The sequence below is a fragment of the Solenopsis invicta genome, chromosome 13 (assembly GCF_016802725.1).
Source record: "Solenopsis invicta isolate M01_SB chromosome 13, UNIL_Sinv_3.0, whole genome shotgun sequence".
NCBI lineage: Eukaryota > Metazoa > Arthropoda > Insecta > Hymenoptera > Formicidae > Solenopsis > Solenopsis invicta.
In genome coordinates, this window is record NC_052676.1 from 1,086,540 (window position 1) to 1,106,547 (window position 20,008).

The 20,008-nt window shown below is 34.5% G+C and overlaps 6 protein-coding genes across 11 annotated transcripts in view; 3 read left to right on the plus strand and 3 right to left on the minus strand.

Moving 5' to 3' along the window:
- The window catches only part of LOC105199577 (26S proteasome non-ATPase regulatory subunit 1), a 42,880-nt gene extending 36,888 nt beyond the window's left edge, over window positions 1–5,992 (minus strand). The window contains exons 1-8 of the mRNA XM_011166730.3: window positions 5,859–5,992; window positions 5,416–5,533; window positions 5,159–5,328; window positions 4,874–5,082; window positions 4,100–4,573; window positions 3,692–3,918; window positions 3,288–3,543; window positions 2,920–3,108 (exon numbers count right to left, since the gene is read on the minus strand). Of these exons, the coding sequence (XP_011165032.2) occupies window positions 2,920–3,108; window positions 3,288–3,543; window positions 3,692–3,918; window positions 4,100–4,573; window positions 4,874–5,082; window positions 5,159–5,328; window positions 5,416–5,533; window positions 5,859–5,892 (1,677 nt within the window). The 5' untranslated portion in view covers window positions 5,893–5,992. The remainder of the gene's footprint in view (window positions 1–2,919; window positions 3,109–3,287; window positions 3,544–3,691; window positions 3,919–4,099; window positions 4,574–4,873; window positions 5,083–5,158; window positions 5,329–5,415; window positions 5,534–5,858) is intronic.
- LOC105199576 (pancreatic triacylglycerol lipase) lies at window positions 483–3,117 on the plus strand. Of its 2 annotated transcripts, none has more exons than XM_011166727.3 (8): window positions 483–557; window positions 676–844; window positions 923–1,071; window positions 1,403–1,648; window positions 1,734–1,925; window positions 2,007–2,130; window positions 2,303–2,376; window positions 3,034–3,117. In XM_011166727.3, exons 1-7 carry the CDS (start codon window positions 530–532, stop codon window positions 2,358–2,360), a joined length of 966 nt encoding a protein of 321 aa, XP_011165029.2. In that variant the 5' UTR covers window positions 483–529; the 3' UTR covers window positions 2,361–2,376; window positions 3,034–3,117. The 2 variants fall into 2 exon arrangements, with proteins under 2 accessions (XP_011165029.2, XP_011165031.2); XM_011166729.3 differs by lacking the exon at window positions 3,034–3,117 and adding an exon at window positions 2,570–2,587.
- A 754-nt stretch (window positions 5,993–6,746) lies between the features above and the next one.
- On the plus strand, window positions 6,747–8,751 carry LOC105199571 (transcription initiation factor TFIID subunit 9). Of its 4 annotated transcripts, none has more exons than XM_039456664.1 (4): window positions 6,747–7,097; window positions 7,367–7,527; window positions 7,634–8,083; window positions 8,464–8,751. In XM_039456664.1, exons 2-4 carry the CDS (start codon window positions 7,389–7,391, stop codon window positions 8,607–8,609), a joined length of 735 nt encoding a protein of 244 aa, XP_039312598.1. In that variant the 5' UTR covers window positions 6,747–7,097; window positions 7,367–7,388; the 3' UTR covers window positions 8,610–8,751. The 4 variants fall into 4 exon arrangements, with proteins under 4 accessions (XP_039312598.1, XP_039312596.1, XP_011165025.1 ...); XM_039456662.1 differs by having other exon boundaries at window positions 6,748–7,097; window positions 7,272–7,527; XM_011166723.3 differs by having other exon boundaries at window positions 6,748–7,097; window positions 7,358–7,527.
- LOC105199590 (cilia- and flagella-associated protein 20) lies at window positions 8,718–11,080 on the minus strand. Its single transcript, XM_039456665.1, has 4 exons — window positions 10,524–11,080; window positions 10,167–10,358; window positions 9,628–9,860; window positions 8,718–9,338 (listed from the first exon to the last, which is right to left on the minus strand). Exons 1-4 carry the CDS (start codon window positions 10,605–10,607, stop codon window positions 8,765–8,767), a joined length of 1,083 nt encoding a protein of 360 aa, XP_039312599.1. The 5' UTR covers window positions 10,608–11,080; the 3' UTR covers window positions 8,718–8,764.
- A 4-nt stretch (window positions 11,081–11,084) lies between these two features.
- Window positions 11,085–12,426, minus strand: LOC105199570. Its single transcript, XM_011166722.3, has 2 exons — window positions 11,558–12,426; window positions 11,085–11,361 (listed from the first exon to the last, which is right to left on the minus strand). The coding sequence occupies exons 1-2, from the start codon at window positions 11,761–11,763 to the stop codon at window positions 11,142–11,144; spliced, it is 426 nt and encodes a 141-aa protein (XP_011165024.1). The 5' UTR covers window positions 11,764–12,426; the 3' UTR covers window positions 11,085–11,141.
- Window positions 12,427–13,602: 1,176 nt separating this feature from the next.
- Window positions 13,603–19,419, plus strand: LOC105199568 (oxysterol-binding protein-related protein 2). 2 transcript variants are annotated; one of them, XM_039456553.1, is made up of 9 exons: window positions 13,603–14,528; window positions 14,726–14,962; window positions 15,046–15,155; window positions 15,299–15,457; window positions 15,714–15,914; window positions 16,053–16,242; window positions 16,338–16,454; window positions 16,713–16,930; window positions 17,249–19,419. In XM_039456553.1, the coding sequence occupies exons 2-9, from the start codon at window positions 14,807–14,809 to the stop codon at window positions 17,349–17,351; spliced, it is 1,254 nt and encodes a 417-aa protein (XP_039312487.1). In that variant the 5' UTR covers window positions 13,603–14,528; window positions 14,726–14,806; the 3' UTR covers window positions 17,352–19,419. The 2 variants fall into 2 exon arrangements, with proteins under 2 accessions (XP_039312487.1, XP_011165022.1); XM_011166720.3 differs by having other exon boundaries at window positions 14,761–14,962.
- Window positions 19,420–20,008: the final 589 nt, after the last annotated feature.

Sequence of the window (20,008 nt, forward strand, 5' to 3'; positions counted from 1 at the left end):
GAATAAAATCAGATGTTTCTGATCAGTAGAATTTGAATCGGAATCTTCGGCAGACGCATGACTCTACGCCACGATCGCTACATAATAATCGTTTCCTAACATTTCCTTCACAATTCATAATATATTTCACTACACTGTACTTACAATTAGTTGAATTAAATCATTACTATCATATCAAGATTGTCAATAAAAAAATGTTGATTTTATCATGTATGCCATTAGAACAAGATATCGGAACACTTGAAATTATCGAACGAAAGTTTTGTTTTTCACTAATGTTATATCAAAAGTGATTTAAAGGGAAAAGATTATATAACCAATCCGATAATAATCATTAATCACTTTTTTACAAATTTTTTTAATTAACTTGCATTTAAACTTAATTGACGTCTATAATTTATGAAGATTATCGGTATGATTGATATTATCAACGACTTATCGATCACACCACTAAATAGATATATCTTTCAATAGACTATAAAAGAAAACGTAACCTGTACTTTAATGTAGGATAAAAATTACTTCAAAGATGATTGTTTCACCAGCATTAGCGTTATGTACGTAAAGAGTTACTTCAAATTTCGCAATTAAGTATTTGTGCATATATAAATCTGTGACGTGTTTAATTCCATTTTGGATAAATAAGTTAAACTAACGGATGCCTTTTATTTACAGTGTTTCCCTCTTTACTAGCATCCATTGCGACGAATCTTAATTATACGGTTTTCGTCGACGACCATGGAACACCACATCTGATCGATACCAACGAACCTAAATTCACGCAAGCAAAGCTCGAAGAATTCGACAAATCCGCAGAAAAAACTACCTTCTATTTGTACACTCGGTAAATATATCCGAGGTACATGATGCAATATTGTAATTGTAAAAAATATCGTTTCTAGATCAATCTCTTTTTCTTTAGAAAGAACCCCGTAATTGGACAGCAGCTTTTCATCGATGATATAGATAGTGTAAAGAAGAGTTTTTGGAATCCTGATCATCCCACTCGACTGTTCACTCATGGATGGCATGGAAATTGCGAGGCAGGAGGTTGCAACTCGATACGAGACGGTGAACCATTATTAATTTTAACTGCTTTTGAATTCTTGTTTTTGTTTTTATTTTCTCTTTTTTTCTCTTTTTCTCGTCTTTAAGTTTTTGAACTTTTATTTCTCATATTTGATATTCTTTGATTTCCTCTGATTAGATCGTCAAAACAAATTGTTATTCCTTTCTTTATGCTTAATTTTCTTTAAAATATTTGCTATTAATTTTTAAAAATACTTAAATCCTTAATTTAGATATCTGATCTCCTGAATTAAATTAGCACAAATTATTTTAATGTCTCAAGTCCTGGTAAATAATTTCCATTTTATTAATATCACTCCATTAATTTCTTCAGCTTTCCTTAACGTTAGTGATTACAATGTCATCCTGATCGACTGGAGAGAAGTAGCCAACGGTTTTTATTGGGACTCTGTAAAAGGTGTGCCATTCGTATCACAACGCGTAGCCCTTTTGATAGACTTTTTAGAAAAGAATGCAGATCTCGATCCTAATAAGACGATGGTAATTGGAGTCTCCTTGGGCGCACATGTCGCCGGTCTCGGTGCTCGTTTCGCAACTAGCAAGATCGGCGAAGTAATCGGTAAGTCCAGTGAAAATCTTTTCAATTCTTTAGTTAATAATATCATGATCCAAGATTTAAAAAAACGATTTTTTCCGGTCTACAGTTTTAGATCCCGCAAAACCTGCATTTGAGTCCGCAGGACCAGGAAAGAGAGTGGACAAGTCAGACGCGATTAACGTACAGGTGATACACACCTGTACAAAGTTTATAGGCATAAAATCGACAATCGGCACTTCTGATTTTTATCCCAATGGTGGCGAGGAGCAACCGGGATGCGGTCCAATCAGATGGATCGGTAAAAGATGCTTCCCAATATTTATCTACATCGCTCATTAATTAATAAACTCAGTTAATAAGCTTAGCCCACAATTCGCAGGTGATACCGAAGCGATGGGATGCGCGCACGTGAGGGCTTATTATTATTACCTAGAATCTATCACAAATCCCACAGGTTTTCGCGCCGGAAATGTGTTCATGGGAGGACCATCCATCGATCCAAAGTGAGTGTAATGTCATTTTATTTTCTAATGTGGATATTTATCTCTTTATGAAACACTCTTACTTTTTTGTTCGTTTTTACATTTCTTTTTAATTAGTCCAGAAATATCGAAAACTTTCGCGTAAGTTAATCGAGACGTTAATTAATTCTTTTATCGTTTGTATCATTTTCAGTGCAAATGGAACGTACGTTCTGCAGACTGCTAGCGAACCACCGTTTGCACTCGGATAACAATTGACGTCATTAGGTATTTTATGCTCATTATTTTGTACATACCTTATTCTCTTAGATTTTTTATTACTGTTTTTATTATAAATTCATTTTTTATAAACCTTTTTTCTGAAACTTTATGCTATTGTTTTATTCAGTCAGGATTATTTTCATGTGTACTTCAACTCTCATTATCTTACATTAACAACCAACATTTTAATATTTCTCAGATGAACTAACGAAATATAAAACAGGCACCAGAAGATCTCTGTTTCCGAGCATTTTATTCCATTTTTCCTCATTCTCGTAATTTTGAGTCTTTTAAAGAATATACTTTGTCGAGATAAAGCCTTTAGTACTAAAATCTATTTCACTTTTCATTTGGCTCTATTAGATTTTATATTAATATTATTGAATTAAAAGCATCAATCAATATTTCTAGAATTAGTAATATTTAAATAATATGAAAAATAGGTCTTTGTAATATATTTCTAATTCTTACTTTAAAAAAATACTCCGTATATTAAGAAAAGCAATGCAAAAGATAAGAAAAATGTTATAAAATATATATTAAACTTACCGCAACCATATCTTCGATCGCTTGCGTCGATTTGGATCCCAGCATAACCATTCCCATAGCGATTCCAGCCGCTTCACCAGTTACGGCATCATCTTGATATAAATTGAATTTTAGTTGTTCGTAAACGTCCTGTCTATGCGAACCCATCGCGGCTAACCCAAGACCGAGACAACCACCATGGCGGACCATCTGAAACAAGTTTCAAAGAATAAGTTAATTTTTGTATATATTTAATAATTACATCAAAAAATTTATTAAAATGAGATAATTTAACAAATATTTAATTTTAATAAAAAATAATTATATACAAAAATTTTCAATATTTAGCGAAAAAAAATGTTTCGAAATAATTATTAAACGCAATATACCTCATTTTGGGCATCTTTTAATTGGCCTAGAAGGTAATCTGTGATAGCGGCTCCGTGATTAGCATGTATAAGTCCCAAAGCATATAAACCACCGCCTTCGGAGTATCCGGCACCAGCGGCACCAGAATCTCTCGGCAAATAAGACTGCATCAGAGCTAAAGCTTCTTGCTCATGGCCCCGATGAATAACTCCCAAAGAAGCCGTCGCAGTTAGTTTTGCCCAATTAGTGGCACGAGCTAACCATTCTAAATTATCCCTAAAAAAATAACAAATAAATTCTAAAATATTAAAAATTCTGCAAGATTTTTATTTTACTTATATTTTTATTAAGACCAAAAAATCATAAACAAAATTTAAAATACCAAAAATTAAAAACGCCTAAAGTCTTAGAAATAAATACATACCTCAAGAATTGATCGCTTGTCGTCCCGGAATGCATAAAAGCATTCGCAATAACAGTGGCAGTGTGACAAATTGAGACTCGTATGGCATCCTTGGTATTCTTTAGAATCAGCATATCGGTATGATTACTGCGAATCAGGAACTGCAAATGCAAATCGATAGATACTTCGCCACTCAGAATGCTGGATAGTGCATCTACACGCTCTTGCTGTTCTCTTTCCTCTGCATTCTAAGAAAATAAAACAAAAAATTATAAATTATTATTAATTGTATTAACATACAATTAATATTAACATATTTATCAATATAATTACAAATAATATTTTAAAATGCTAATAAAAATATATAGTGTTCACAACTTATTTAATTTTATTTCAGTATCTTTTTTTTATCAAGAGACTAATACTTACTAAACTATCGATGCTGCGTTGAGCTTTTTCTTCTCCAGCAGGAGCAGTTGTTTCTTCATCAACTTCCATATTCGCAGATTCTGTGGTAGCTTCAGTGGTTTTAGCAGTGGTGGCAGCAGATGGTTTGACTACTGGTTTAACGACCAGCGCACCCGGAATGGGCGCAGTGGCTCGCAAAGCCTGTAGAACGCGACCGAGAAACTGTTGAGTCGCGGATTCGTACAGGTCGAAGGCAATCTGATAGGCCATCAGTACGCAGTCATGCGAACCCTTGCTTAATCGATCTAGAAGCTCGGCCACAGCCAGCGGATCGTCCAGGAAGATCAGACACTGACACATGTTGACGTAATCAGGAGTACCGAGGTTTCGGTAGAGACTGACTAAGCAGCGGAGTACGGTATTACGAAATCCACGATTCTGAATCAAGCTCATAGCCACTTGAAAAGCATATGATAGCATTCCACTCACATCGTCCTGAAAAGAGATTTTCATGTCTGCATTTAACTTTGAACCAATTTATTTCATAAATTATAAATAAAAACATAAATCTATTTATATAAATCGCATAAGATAATATAAATCAGGTTAAAAAAAATAGATTAACACTTCATCACAGTGTTAACCTAACCTAACACTACTTTTGACTGAAAAACAGTTGAGTTATAATCAATAAGTCTCTGACTCTGATTCCTCATCCCTCATATGCTTCATTTCATAAAGATTGATTGAAAAAACTAACACATGTATCATAAAAAACAATTAAAAAATTCTTACCGATTGCATGATAGCTGCTTCAAATATATCCATCCTGCGTGTCTCTAGGGCAAGACCTAGAGCCTGACGATATTGATTGTCATCCAGGCAACGTTGGAACATTCGATTTACTATTCCTTCTAGTCTGGGATCAATGCCTTTGCTGCCAGGTGGAAGTTTTCCTTCCGCCTCCAAGACACGTTGTTGAGTGTAATAATCAATACACTTGGCTGCAAAAGATATGATAATTAAAAACTAATAGCTGGCTTAAAAAGTTAAATGCTATTAATAATTATTTCAACATACCAATAGTAGTATCGACATATTCATTTCGAGCATTGACATCAAATAATTCTCCTGCTCCAAGAGCATAAGTCAGCGAATCTTCAAAGCTTCCCAAATGGTAATATACCTTACTGGCAACTAAAGCAGCCAGCTCATGTTGTTGAAACGATTTATCTTCATGGAGAATCTCACTGCAAATGGAGTACTCAATTAGAGAATGAATAAAAAGCAATAACTAAATCAAAATCAAGAAGTATTATATTTTTCTTTCTACATACATCTTCTCTATGGCCTCTGAAATCTCAGGCCAGAATTCATCGACTATCATGTCCAACTTTTTCAAGGCAAAGACCTTCAATTCAGGCATTGGCTCCTCCAACAAGGAGATTATGCCACCTGGAACAATTTTAATTGCATTCAAGTTGAAATTATTAAAATTACGACATATTACAACAAACGTTATGTATGGCAAACACAAAAATGATAAATAATATTTAACAAACAATAAACTCTTTGTAATGATTAATAAAATTATGTGCAATCTTTTTCTTTATTTCTTTTCAGAATCGTGCCAAAAATGGATGCTCCGAAATCGTCAAAAAGGAATTTCGAGGTTAAGTCTTGCACGATTTGCAAATCATCCTATGAAAATACGTGCAAGCAGATTCTCGCGCAAAAAATCGACATAATTTGATCAACAATAAATTATTCGGCAATTCACCTGCTGAAGTGATGTTCATCTTGCTGAATTTCATTGAATGACAGCGAATTTTCCGGAGAACAGAATCGTCAACACACACACACGGCGACACGATACAGCGATATGAGCGATAGTGGACACGCCACGAACTAAAATCTATTCAAAGATTTCAAGTTTCTTCAAGCATGTCATCCGCGACTGTTGGTATACCTGGCGAAAAGAGCGCGTACACGAGCTTCAAATTTTTCTTATCCTAATGAGTTTCGCGTAATTCATTGAATCGTCTTTTCGCAATTTATGCAAGCACAAGCGGGACGAGGTGCGAATACTGAAATGTTGGAGCGAATAAACAGTAGATACATGTACAAATTGACTCACCGTTCGCCGCTGGTCGCTCCGTCCATCGTCCAGCTCCGTCTCGGCCGCAGCTCTCGAACATTCGAGTATGCCCAAGATCTTCGTGCCCGACGATTCGTCTCGATTCACACTTGATACGAACGCGCGACCCTTCGTTTTCGACACTTCCGATACTCACGCCCGTCGAAAACTCGAGATACGAAGCCACGGAGAAGATGCGATACACGATTAAACGCGACACGACTTCGCACCATGCATCGTATCCGACACAACGGATGTTCACACGAACGCCCGACACTTCACGGCATTCTCGAAACACTCCTTACTCGCGTCAACAACGCGTTGAAACGACGAGGATGCGAGTTGAAATGCGCCGCAACGTGCCACGACTTTCCGTCGTCCCTAACCGACCGACTGCTGCTACTGCGTAGCATTGCGTAGCGGCGTGACGTATGACTCACGTGACTGGCGCCTGCGCGCCGCTATCGCCGCTGCTACGCACTACGCATTAGCAGCAGTCGGTCGGTTAGGGACGGCGGAAAGTCGTGGCACGTCGCGGCGCATTTCAACTGATTTCAACTCGCATCCTCGTCGTTTCGACGCGTTCTTGACGCGAGTAAGGAGTGTTTCGAGAATGCCGTGAAGTGTCGGGCGAACATCCGTCGTGTCGAAGTGTGTCGCGTTTAATCGTGTATCGCATCATTCGCATCTCCGTTCTCCGTAGCCTCGTATCTTGAGTTTTCTTTGGGACGTGAGTACCGGATGTGTCGAAAACGAAGGGTCACACGTTCGTGCCAAGTGTGAATCGAGACGAATCGTTGTGAGGAGGATCTTGGACTCGAACGTTCGAGAGCTGCGACCGAGACGGAGCTGGACGGTAAACGAAGCGACCAGCGGCGAACGGTGAGTCAATTTGTATATCTACCGTATATTCGCTCCTACAATTCGCTATTCACGTCTTATCCTCATTGCGTTCGCGTAAATTATCGAAATTATTGCCGATATAGTCCGACGATCTGTATATACGATCTTGTTTTTACCACCGGTAATAATTCTAAAGTGTAGTTTCCTCTCTAGAATGAGAGTGATTCCATGGCTTTGAGAGCATAAACATAACCTAAAAAAATTCGCTTTGGCACGGCGTCGTAACGTAATTTGTGTAGTATTTATAGTGGGCTATTTTAATTTGACGAAATGTCGGAAAAGACGAAAAGCATGAGTCACGTGAAACATATTCCTAAAGATGCTCAAGTCATCATGTCTATCATGAAAGACATGGGAATAACGGATTACGAACCTAAGGTGATCAACCAGTTATTGGAATTCACATATCGTAAGTTCTCTTTTACTTTGCTAACATTTCGATAATTCTTACATTTAACTATTTTATTATTTCAAAAATTTTGCAATTTTATCTAATGAGTAGAAATGTTTTGCAGGATATGTCACATGCATATTGGACGACAGCAAAGTATATGCTAATCACGCCAAAAAGAAGTTTATTGACCTGGATGACGTCAGACTAGCGGTCAAAATGCAGCTAGAGCGTTCCTTTACGAATCCACCACCTAGAGATGTTCTATTGGATGTGGCACGAACTAAGAATAACATTCCGTTGCCGTTCGTCAAGCCAAACAATGGCCTCAGACTACCACCAGATCGATATTGCTTAAACGCAACAAATTACAAACTTAAAAACGCAGCAAAAAAGATTGTTCAGAAACCTGCACATTCTTTGGGTAGCAATAATCAGTCAGGTGGGCAGTCGAGACCAAAAGTAGAGGGAAATAAGACTGGTGTGTCGATCGTTAAGAGGCCTGGCACACTTGCTACTGTCGCCAGAACACAAACCATTTCTATACCGAAACCTGTTTTGAAGTTCTCTACAGGTAACAATACAATCTTTTCGTGTGTAATTATTATAGAATATTAATTTTTTATCAACAATTTTTTATTCTATTACTGATTTATTTATTTAATATGGAGTAACATATTCATTTCTTTATTTTCAATCTCAGCTCCATTCCATCTAATGCAGTCCCATCCTCGATTCTCCATCCCATTCCATATTTCCTTTAGAACTCCAGCCAGTAAGATTTTAATAAAAAAAATTACTTATATGCATTACAGCTGATATTACTAGAATTCATATGCACATAATATTATAAGCGAAAAAATTGAACTTAATTATATTTTTAAAAATTATATTTAAAATTAGATGTAATTAAAATTTTAAGGTTTTGAAATATCTATGCAAATGTTTTTGCAGCAACAACAAGCACTACAACGGTAAAAACACAGGTAACGAAACCGAAAATACAGATCACTTCCAATCAGACATTGCCAGCTGTAAAAATGGAGACCGATGAATCGTTGAAGAGAAAACGAGAGGAAGATGACTACGATGTGTCGTAACCGTGATTCTGAATGCTTTTTCGTTTAATTATTAATATTAAACTTTAATAATAATAATCCATTCTTTAGAATAATACAAAGAGAGTATACAAAACTTGTACAATAAAATACAAGATTATATGAGACACACACGTTTATTGAACATACAATTTGACTTAATCAGCCTCGTCCTTCGTGTCAGTTTCTTCTAGTTTCGGCGTAGGTTGTTCTTCGTTTTCATCTTCATCTTCATAAGTAACGTATGTAGGTTTTGCTTCTTCTTCTTCGTCAAAAATTACAGCCTCTTCAACTTTAGTTTCTTCCTCCTTCCCCTCTTTTTCTCTCTCTTCTTCTCTCTCCTCTTCTCTCTCCTCTTCCTTCTCTTCCTCTTCCTCCTCCTCTTCCTCCTCCTCTTCCTCTTCCTCCTCCTCCTCTTCCTCCTCCTCTTCTTTCTCCTCCTCTTGCTCTTCTTTTTCTTCTATTTCTTCTTTAACTTCCTCTACAATTAGCTGCTCCTCTTTTTCCTCTAGTAACGCTTCCTCGATTAAATCAGGCTCCTTCGGAATTATTAGCGGCTCGATTATCTCCTTCACTGATACTTCCGGTTCTTTCACGATTGACGGTACTTCCTTAGGCACCAAGCTTGGTTTCTTCGCCACTTTGATGACATCTTCCTCTCTAACGCACTTTCTCCGATCCACCGGAAAGAAAAGCTTAAAATCTTCCGGTAATTGATCTTCTGAATAAAGCCTAAAAAAAACGTTGTTTAATAATTAATTTAATCTTATTTGAAATCACCAACCATTATAAATGAATATTATTTAATATATTTTGTAAATTTTTTTTACATTAACTCATAATATTAAAAATATGATGAAACTTGTGATATTTTCTAAAGCTTCAGTGAAATTAATCAAATAATATGACTTATTTATATTTGATTTAATGACATAATTTACAAAATAATTAAATTCATATGTATAATACAAAATTTAATGGTTAATTAATTAGAGAATTAATTTATATATTAAATTCTTGCCTATCGGCGAAATAAATTCGTCTGATTCTGCAGTTGGCATGGATCTGTATTCTAGTGGTTTCGATATAATTTGTACCGTAGGCTCGTCGTGTAAAATCATGCAAGTTAAATTGAATTGAATTCCATCCACCTGTAAGCCCAATGGGCATGGATGTGCAAAACGGACGAATGCGTGTCGTGCTTTGAAAATTACTCACGCGGAATCTCCTACGCATATTCTTATCATCCAATATCTATAACAGATAATATTGCTACATAATTAAACTTTCAGTATGCAAATCTACAAGAAAATGAGATTTATTATAAGAAAAAGATTTAAAAAGAGGAAAAGAAATACGTTTTTATTTGAGAAAAAAATTAAAAATATTATTTAAATAAGAAAAATCAAAAATATTATTTGTATAGTACAAAATTTTATTTATTTAAGAAAACAGTAGGAATACTTATTTATTAAAATAAAGATACGTAGGATGGAAAATCTTATTATAAAAGGAAATTGCAAGCCTTATTTATTCAGTACGTATTCACATGGGCTTTACTGTTATCTCGAACGTGAAATACTTCTTCATATTCTTGATAATGAAGATAAGAAAGGGCAGCTTAATACCCAACACTTTCTTTGGATCTGCTGGGCAATAAATATAAGTCGTAGCTACATTGGTCCCGGCTATTTCCAGTGCCAATGAATTTATCTCTTCATCTGTGATTCTTCGTATATATCCATTTTTTACCTGAATAAATGCGTGTGAAACAATAAATATTTTCAATTTTGTGTGTTATTATTATTATTAAAAATAATGCTAATTTTTTTAATTAAATCTATGTAGACTAAGATTTTTAGAGGCTATAAAACTATAAATTTTCTTCCAATCTTTTTAAATACAATAAAAACTAACATGCATGTCCCATAATTCTAGAGGAGCTGAGCCACAGCTATATAAAATAGATAAAAATCCGCTCTGATAAGTATTTCGAAACATTGTTTATATGCTTATTTATAATGATATTTTCCTCGATCAGAGTCTTTACAACTTGACAAAGCTTGACATTGGAATCATTCTTTTGTTTTTCGAGTTTCCTTATTAATTGCCAACATTTTATTTTTTATAAAAATCGTGATTAAATACGTACTTAACAAATAAATACTAATGCTGTTTTTAAACATTTTAAAAAACGAATATATAATCTAAAATTTATTAAAGCTATTGAATAATTTCAACAACAATGATCTAAAACTTTTATAATATAAACAAGTCGGACAATATTTAAAGAAATTTTTTTATATTATAATTATAATTTCTCCAGTAAATTGAAAACGTAAAAGGATTCAAATTACTCACATTAATTACAAGAGTTATTGGCTAGTTATTAATAAAAATTTATTGGTACAATACAAGAAATAATGACAACAGATTAATATTATTTATAAAAGAGAAAAAAATTAAATTGTAATTAAATAAGACGTATAAAATACAATTTATTTCTATCGAAATTTGTACAGATAGATTTTTTTTTTAATCTCGAATGAGTTCGTTCAGCCGGCGTCTTTCTTTTTCTGTCAACGGGTCTGGTACAATTAACATCTTCGGCGACATACCGATGCTGAAGACACGATCGATCCTCACACCATCGAGAGCAAACATTTGAATCATAGCGAAATGCTTGATCTCGCGATTTAACTGCCTAAATGATTGTCGTTGAATCCTTTGCACGCGCTGTCTGCAGACCACATGACTTAAAAGATATAATTAATTGTGCAATTAATTGTACATGATATAAAAATAAACAAGTTTTATAAAAAGCTAGTGAAATCCATTCGGTGAATTTTTCTAAAACGCCTAATTTAATAAAATTATGTATGAAAAATATACTTTTTTTTAAATTACATCTAATAAATTTGCGTTAATTGATCGATTGAATCAGTTCTTACTAAGGCAAGATTTTCAAGTCGGTGTAACTGGGATGAATCGAGACGTCGCTTCGATATAATTCCGGAAATAACTTCATATGCTTCGTATGATACTTGCGAAATACAGGTTTTCCTTCTGCCTCCTTTGAAACATCCTTCGGCTCTTGAGGGCTTCCGGAAGTTTCCCAGTTCTTATCTTCTAGCGATGGATCATCTTTCTTATTCATTTTCAAAACCCGACGTTAACTTCCTGTCACTTTTTAGAACAATTCAAAATATCGATCTCGCGATATTATATTATATCGATTCTATATTATACGAATAAAAAATATCTTCACGCAGCTTTTTATGGCTGAAAAATTTTCAAGTTAATCTTGTTTAAATTAATTGTTAAACTTAAATTTTATTGATTTAAAACACAATGTTCCATTTTTTTCCGTACACTTTCCTAAGATCTTTTATTGGCAAAAATTATTCTCGAAACCGTAGAATTTGACAGATTTATCAAACGGGCGACGAATTTAATGGACGATTCAAGGAAAGTTAGACGATCCGTAACGAAGTGAGCGCCTGTGCCTCGTACGGATATCGATTTGGTTTCCAGGTGAATCAATAGAGAGATTCGGCTTATTCTTATTCCGAGTCGTCGACGATGCGCTTACAGTGCACTGAACTCTTCATGCAAGTCACTGAAGAAGAGAGTAGCTTGTATAAAATATTATACATTGCCGGTGGAAATAGAAAGTAATCCGCCGATTGTCATGTATCAATCGCCGGATCTGATGATCAAGAATCCATAAATCCATAATTAAAAAAAAAAAATTAAGTTCATAATTTAAATTAAGTTTAAAAAAATTTACGGATTAAAGAAGCGATAGTTCAGAAATGGATGATCATAAGAATTTAAAAACTATAGCATTTAACAAAAAAACACATATAAATCTGATTTATTATTGTTCTCTGAATTTTGAGGTAAGATTTTGAACAAAATTAATTTCGATAATAAAAAATTACAAGTTTTAAAGATCTCACGAATCCAAGCAATTTAAAGATCGGGGATTCAAGAATTCTGGAATTCAAAATTTGATGCTCAATTTGACAAAGCGCCACAATTCGAGCAAGAAAGATTAAAGAACGTGAAGATGCAATTTCAGATTTCAGAATACAATGCAATGGAAAGCGTATCTTTTATCAATTAAGATCTTTGCATTTTCTCGATGGTCCTTTAGTGAATGTTTAGTGAATGTTCTTCGTGTCTTGCGCCAATTTTATCGGCAAGGTTGCACGCGATGAAGGTAGTATTGTGTGTCTGGACAGTGCGCCGTATGTATGGGGTACGCGTTAATTAAATTCATTTTGTATTTTCCACGCAGACCACTTGATTGCGTGATGTAACGTCTTTCAATCGTGGGTGTTTCACGTGTTCGTTCACGTTGTTGAAACTTTGCCCTTCTGCCTCCGTATTTATTGATTTTTGTGTATATATAACAGCTATATATTAAATCGTAATGATGCAGTCCTTGGCACATTACGTATTAATTGAATTAATTAAGATTGAAGTACCAGAGTAAAATCGCAAAAAAATCTTTCGTCCTTTATCTAAAACAATTTTTAAATATTGTATTTTAAAATAAGAGCTATCCTTTTTAACAGAATGAATTATTAATAAGTATATAATAGTTTTTCGTAAATTAAATTTTAAAAATTAAAATTTTCTCTTGAAATTTAATAACAACGTTTACTTATTTTTCATATAATTAATATTATTTTTAAAATAGCAAAATATGCAAGAATAAGTAATTTATTAATTTGTCATGCATTTTGCATACAGAATAATTAAAATATTGTACTTAAGAAATTAAAAATTAATTTTATTTAAACGTTAGTAATATTTGAGGTATTATTTTTAAAAAATCGAGACCCTTTTAAGTTTGCAAATTTTAACTCGGCAATCGTTTCTCACGAACGAATCGGTCCATCGTCCCAACGGAAATTCTCGCGAGCTCAACGGTCATGCTCGGATTTATTGATATTTGCTAAAAGCAAAGGGGGAGCTCGCCGTCACGCCCGCAAGCTCAACAGTCTTCAAGTGTACAGCTGATCGAGAGACAAGGCTGAAACAATCGTGTCGTGATTTCCGGTCTCAACGATTTTCTCTCAAAATTCCCAACCGCCATGAGCAAGTGACAACGAGTGTCAGACGATCGCGAGAATTCTCCACGAGTGACATCATCTGCGGCTTCATTGATAATCGGAATAATTGTCGCGATGTCGTCGAGATAGCGAGACAAAGCTTTTCTCTCTGGAGAACCGGACGGTCCATTTAGATACCGCGCCTCCCTCTACCCCCTTCTTGTTTCGCCTGCGCCACGGAAGATCGAAAGTTTCCCGAGCGAACATCCAAAGATTTATCCACGCGATTCGGTTCCAAAGTTCGTACCATCTAAAAATCCTAAATGGCTAACAGGTCTTCCGAAGAATTTAATTAAATATCTGAGTATAAAGGATTTAAATATACCATACTCTTTGATAATCCAAGAACCGGCTTGCTCCAATTCCTAAGTAATTCACTGTTAAAGTCAGAATTCTGAATTAGAGTTTAGGATTGATATCTCCGAATACGTACTTATTTTACATAAAGCTTTGGGATTTCTAACTAAATGTCGAAAATTTTAAACATCTGAAGATTTAGAAATCTGCATCATTAAAGTTGCCAATTGTTTGCTTAAAAATTTCTAACGATTTTGAAGCATTCAAGTGAAACTTGTATCAAATTCCTCAAAAATCTGGAAAAATGTTAAATAATTCGAGTTTCCACATATCCGGTAATAAATTATAAAGCTTCATAGTCACTAGTCAATGTTGGTGGAAATCGAAATATCGACTAACAAGAAGCACAGATTGGAAGTTCCTGCCGTCGTTGGGACGTTCGATAGTCACGAGAAACCTTGGCCCTTACAATGGCCAACGAAAGGATATCGAGACATTACAGGTTGGCAATATAGAAATATTGACAAATGTTTAAATTTACGAATCTATAAATTGTTTGAAGTTTCGAATTTTCAGTCGCATTGAAGACTACAAATATTCAAAGATTTAGAGGTCTGAAATTTATCCATTTATTTTTTAAATAAAATTTATATGAACTAAGACACTGCATCTTTTTTTTATCTACCTCTTTTATTTAAGCACCTCGTTCATCAAAGCACGTTTTGCTGTTCAAGAACGTCGTTACCAGTTCCGGGTCATTCCGAAATAAATCTCTGCTCAATGACGCTCCAGTTGGGTAAAGACATCAGCAAGACCAGTATGCCGGTCATCTTCAACGAACCTCTTTCTTTCTTGCAACGCGTCGCGGAATACATGGAATATGCCGTATTGCTCAAGCAGGCATCCCAGCAGGAGTCACCGGTCTTGAGGCTTCAGGTGCGCAAGAAATTGCCTTTAATCGGGATAATGATAAATCAATAATCCGCCACTATTAATAAATAACATGAATGATTACGCAGTACGTTGCGGCATTCGCTGTGAGTGCTCTCGCTTCGAACTGGGAGCGTTTTGGGAAACCTTTCAATCCAATTTTGGGCGAGACGTACGAGTTGCAACGCAAAGACTTCCGGTACCTGTTTTACACATCGTATTTATGAATTCAATAACTTAATTTCTAGTTGAAATTGATTTATTGTTTGATATTATTTTATTGCTAATTTTTCATTTCTCTTTTCACACCTGAAAATGATTTCTTCATCCAATCTCCTTTAGGATAATATGCGAGCAGGTCTCGCATCATCCACCAGTGTCCGCGTTCTACGCTGACAGCGAGGACTTCATCTTTCACGGCAGTATCCATCCCAAATTGAAATTTTGGGGAAAGTCATTGGAAGTGCACCCGAAAGGGGTTGTGACAGTCGAATTACCCAAGTCAGTTTGTAATTACAATCGCAATTAAAGATTTGTGTATTAAATTTATTAATTTTATCTAATATTATTGCCATTATTATCTCTCTTATCAAAATACGTCTAATCGGTTAAAGATTAAGATAAAAATAATTATGTCGAAAGTTCAAGTTGATCAAGATTATTATTAAACGTAAAACAATATTAAGAGAAATAATTTTTATCGAAAATTAGGGACTTTTTAAAGCTGTATGATGTGTTCATAATTATGTTTGAATAGGTGGAAGGAGTCCTATACTTGGCAAAATGTCAATTGCATTCTTCACAATGTTTTGGTGGGCCAATTATGGATGGAGCAATCAGGTCCTTTAGAAATCAGGCAGCACGGAGGGGATAATTTGAAGGCTAAACTAGGCTTTATTAAAAGCACCCTGAATGGAAAGGACGTTCATCGCGTCGAGGGCTTCATAATAAATCAAGAGTGAGTATTAATTAATTGTCAATTAGGTTAGCAAGACAGACGGGAGCATAAAAGTTTTATCTGTACAATAAATTTATTTAATTTTAAATTAAAATAAAGTCGAATATTTTATTTAATTATATTATTATATTTTTTTAGGAAAAGAAAATTACTTTTCCTTTACGGTCAATGGACTGATATTTTACGATCCTGCGAGCCCTTGTTGTACGAGGAAACACTGGAGAAAATCAAATTGGAGGCTAAAAGTCCGCAGGGTAGTCCAGGACACAAAAAGGTTCTAGCAAAACTTCACAGTCTCAAGGTCGGAGCTTTCAAGCCCCTGCATCAGGTACAAACGATTTTCATTATTTAAATCGATTCATTTATTCAAAATTCTTTAATATATTCATGTCACTAATACTAGGAATTTTTTCTTATTTACAGGATGCGATAGACGAGTCCTTTGGGAGTACGGTTGTTGACGATATTCCAATAGTGGAAGAGATTCCAGGATCTGTCACACTGTGGGAAGCTACACCGAGACCCAGCAACAGCTCGGATGTTAGTCGAATCTAAATGATACTACGAATTTTGATTAATTTTTTATTGAATTCTATTCAAAACTAAAAATATATATTCTAATAGTTCTTGTTGCGAATTATTTTACTAAAATAATATTTATCTTGTTATTCTTTATTTTTACTTAGAACAGATTTCAATCTGTTACTTAGAACAGATTTTTCTAATTTATCAGATCGATAAAAATAATCGACTAAAAATATATTGATGATGCAAAGATGTTATCACTGTGATTCGCAGTATTATCAGTTCACAACGTTTGCCATGTCACTGAACGAGCTGGAGGCAGATATGGGAGAAACCCTGTGCCCAACAGACTCCAGATTGAGACCAGATATTCGCAAACTGGAGAACGGTGATCAGGATGGAGCTGCATCTGAGAAAGCTAGGCTCGAGGAAAAACAGAGGAATTCCCGCAAAGCGCGCAAGCAGAAAAAAGGAAATGAATATGTTCCTAGGTATAATTACGCTTTCTATTTTGGCTCTGAAAATTTGATTCTTTTATGATTTCAAGAATAAAAGTTTTGAAAAAATCTTGCGATTTAAGTGACTCGAATTGAAGTATTAATAATAAATAATTCTCCTTTTCATCATTATTTTTTGTCTAATTTCCAATTATTAAATTACTAGCTATTTATAGCATTAATTTGGAACTATTAAAAAGTAGAACTAATATTTAAGTAAAGTTTTTTAAATATTTAAATGTTTAAATTAATTGGAGATTATTAATATCTAATTTCTTAATGCGAATGGTAATTTAGAACATATATGTGCAGGTGGTTCCAATCTGGTACAAATCCTTACACAGGTCAGGAAGATTGGATATACCTGGGCGGATATTGGGACCGTAATTACACCGACGTCGAAGATATCTTTTAATAAAGACGGAACTCGTTGACTTCTATTAATTCAACCGATGTCCACGAAGATCGGCAATTGGGCGTCATTAGTGCAAAATTACAAATAAATTGCCTAAGAGGACAGGTGCGTAGATCGGTAATAGAAATGCCATTAGAAATTGATGTCTTTGTGTAAAGTAACTAAAAAGCAGATATCGCGCACGAGGTTCTTCGAGCGCAAAACTGGAGCTCGATGAGTCGTCGGGAACTTCCTCCCGCGCTCTTCGACGTAGGAAGAGATCGAATCGAAGATACAAGCGAACATTATTCGAAAATCAATCTCTGAGAATCAGAATTTACAGTTTTTACACGTTCGATTATATCATTAATTCGCGCTTCCTACTTCCGACACTATTTTTATAAGAGGCCAAGTTGGACGACTGGAAAGGCGATTCTCTCGTAGTATCCCTGCTTGAAGAAGCCAGTAAGAGACGACAGAAATTGATTTGAAGTTAATGGGAGGTTTCTAAGATTGGGACAACTTATTTTAGGAACGCTCTATGTAATTTCAACGCAGACTATCGTTTCAATCTAGCTTTTTCACTTAAATATATTTACTCTCGTATTAAACGCTTTTCTATCTGTCAATTCAATCAAGTTATGTTTCGACGTTAATATGAGAATCGGACTTAATTCGAGAATATTCTTGTATGTTTATATCAAAACTATACGTAAATAGACATATAGCGAAAATCTTGTATCTTATCGATTGAGAATGCAATTTGAAGTTTAGATCGAAGAATAGATCATTTTTAAAAAAACAAGATAATGAAAGATAACGGACTTATCTAAAGATAGATTTGCCAGATACAAGAATCCAACACTGCTAATATCAAAAAGATGATCATATCGATTTTCTTTTATGCTATCGGACTCTTTGAGCAGGAATGTTGTAGATTTTTGTGTAAATATACAGCGATTGTATGATACATCTGTCAGATGGACCGAACGAATTTTCGCAACAGCTTCATACCATTATCTAGTAATAATTATTTACTGTAAACTTTGCGCGTTCGTATTATTTTTTTTATTTTCAATCTAAAAAAAATCGCCGAATTTCAGCCATTGTGAGAGAGAAGCGGAATTTCAGGATCCGCAGACTTTGGTGCCAAGGATCCTAAAGGTCGCAAGGAAACATGAGCTACGAAGAGATTTATAAACTAAAACTTCAGGGATAGATTGAGAACTCCTGAGTCTCAAAAGGCGCAAAGGATCTAGTATGTTTGCCGAATAAACTACGTTGTTGCTTCCAGGTAGATGTATCTTTTGCGCAATAGATGCTTCCTAGGGTTCTGCAAATCTTCAGAAAAATATGTTGTGTGTCAGAGAAATATGTGCGTTGACAAGCTTATTTTAGGAAGGATGACAATAATTTGAGGTTCTCGAAGACCCAAACGTGTTTCTAACCGTGGAAACATCTGAATTTTAAATCGTACTACGGAAGAAGTCAGGCACCTTTCTTGCAATCATTCAATTCGTTGAAATTCTCTTCTTCTTCAAAGAAGAAAACATGTAGCAATTGAGAGACGCATTTTGCGAAAGATGGAAGATTTTGAAAAATTGGGAAGAAAAATGTTACGTAAGAATTTTTAATTTTGAAGTTCAAATACTCGTCGGATGATGTTTTTGGAGTTTAGTATGATTTAAAATTCAGAACCTCGAATTATATAATCCCACCGGTTCTCCAGCTCAAGTTCACCGTCTGCAGACGATAACTCACGGCTGATAAAACGAAATCATGCAGCCTTCGTGCATACGAGCGTATCGCTTCAACCGTGAACGAGTTCACGATATAAATATACGAGTGCACATATCTGACAACCGATAGAATTTCTATGCTTCCGTAAGGGAACGGCGAATCATTTGTATGTTGATGATGATCATATCCTAAGGTGATAATCATCTGAATCACCTCTGAGGACCTTATTATCGTTAAAAAACGCGCACGTAGTTTGCAGGAATTCGTTGTGTTTGCGTTGCATAGATTACGCCAATGTATAACTGTACATAGACAATAGCTGTTAGAAATAAATGTTGCTAAAAAATAATTCTCACATATCTATTCTGCAACTTTGAATCTATAAGCGCTATGATATTCTTAGAATATTATACGAGTATCAACAAAAATTAAAATAACATTCCGAAAATATTATGCAATATTTTTTAATATTATGGAAATAATTGTGATAATCTTATATGTCCGTTTTTACATTTTTGACACAATGCTGATTAATTAATGTGAATTATTATGCATAAAATACTCATAAACTTTATAATTATTACATTTAAAAGTTATAATATACTCGATAATTTAAAATATTGAAATACTGAAATATTAAACAATATTATTTACTTCTTCACACAATATTTATGTAATATCATCGGGAGTGGGCCTGTAACCATTTTTTATTAATATTTTAGGAATATTATTCAATATAAAAATAATATTGCGCTTTTACAGGAGAACATCTCGATTTCTTTACGTAGAAATTAATTTGCTAATTAAAAGAAATTTAAAAAAATGAAAAAATTTAAATCGCTCACTAATGTATGTAATGTGTAAATTTATATAATTAGAAACTGTAATTTTTGCACACTAGAAATGTCAAAAATAATATCTCTCTTATATACTTTAGA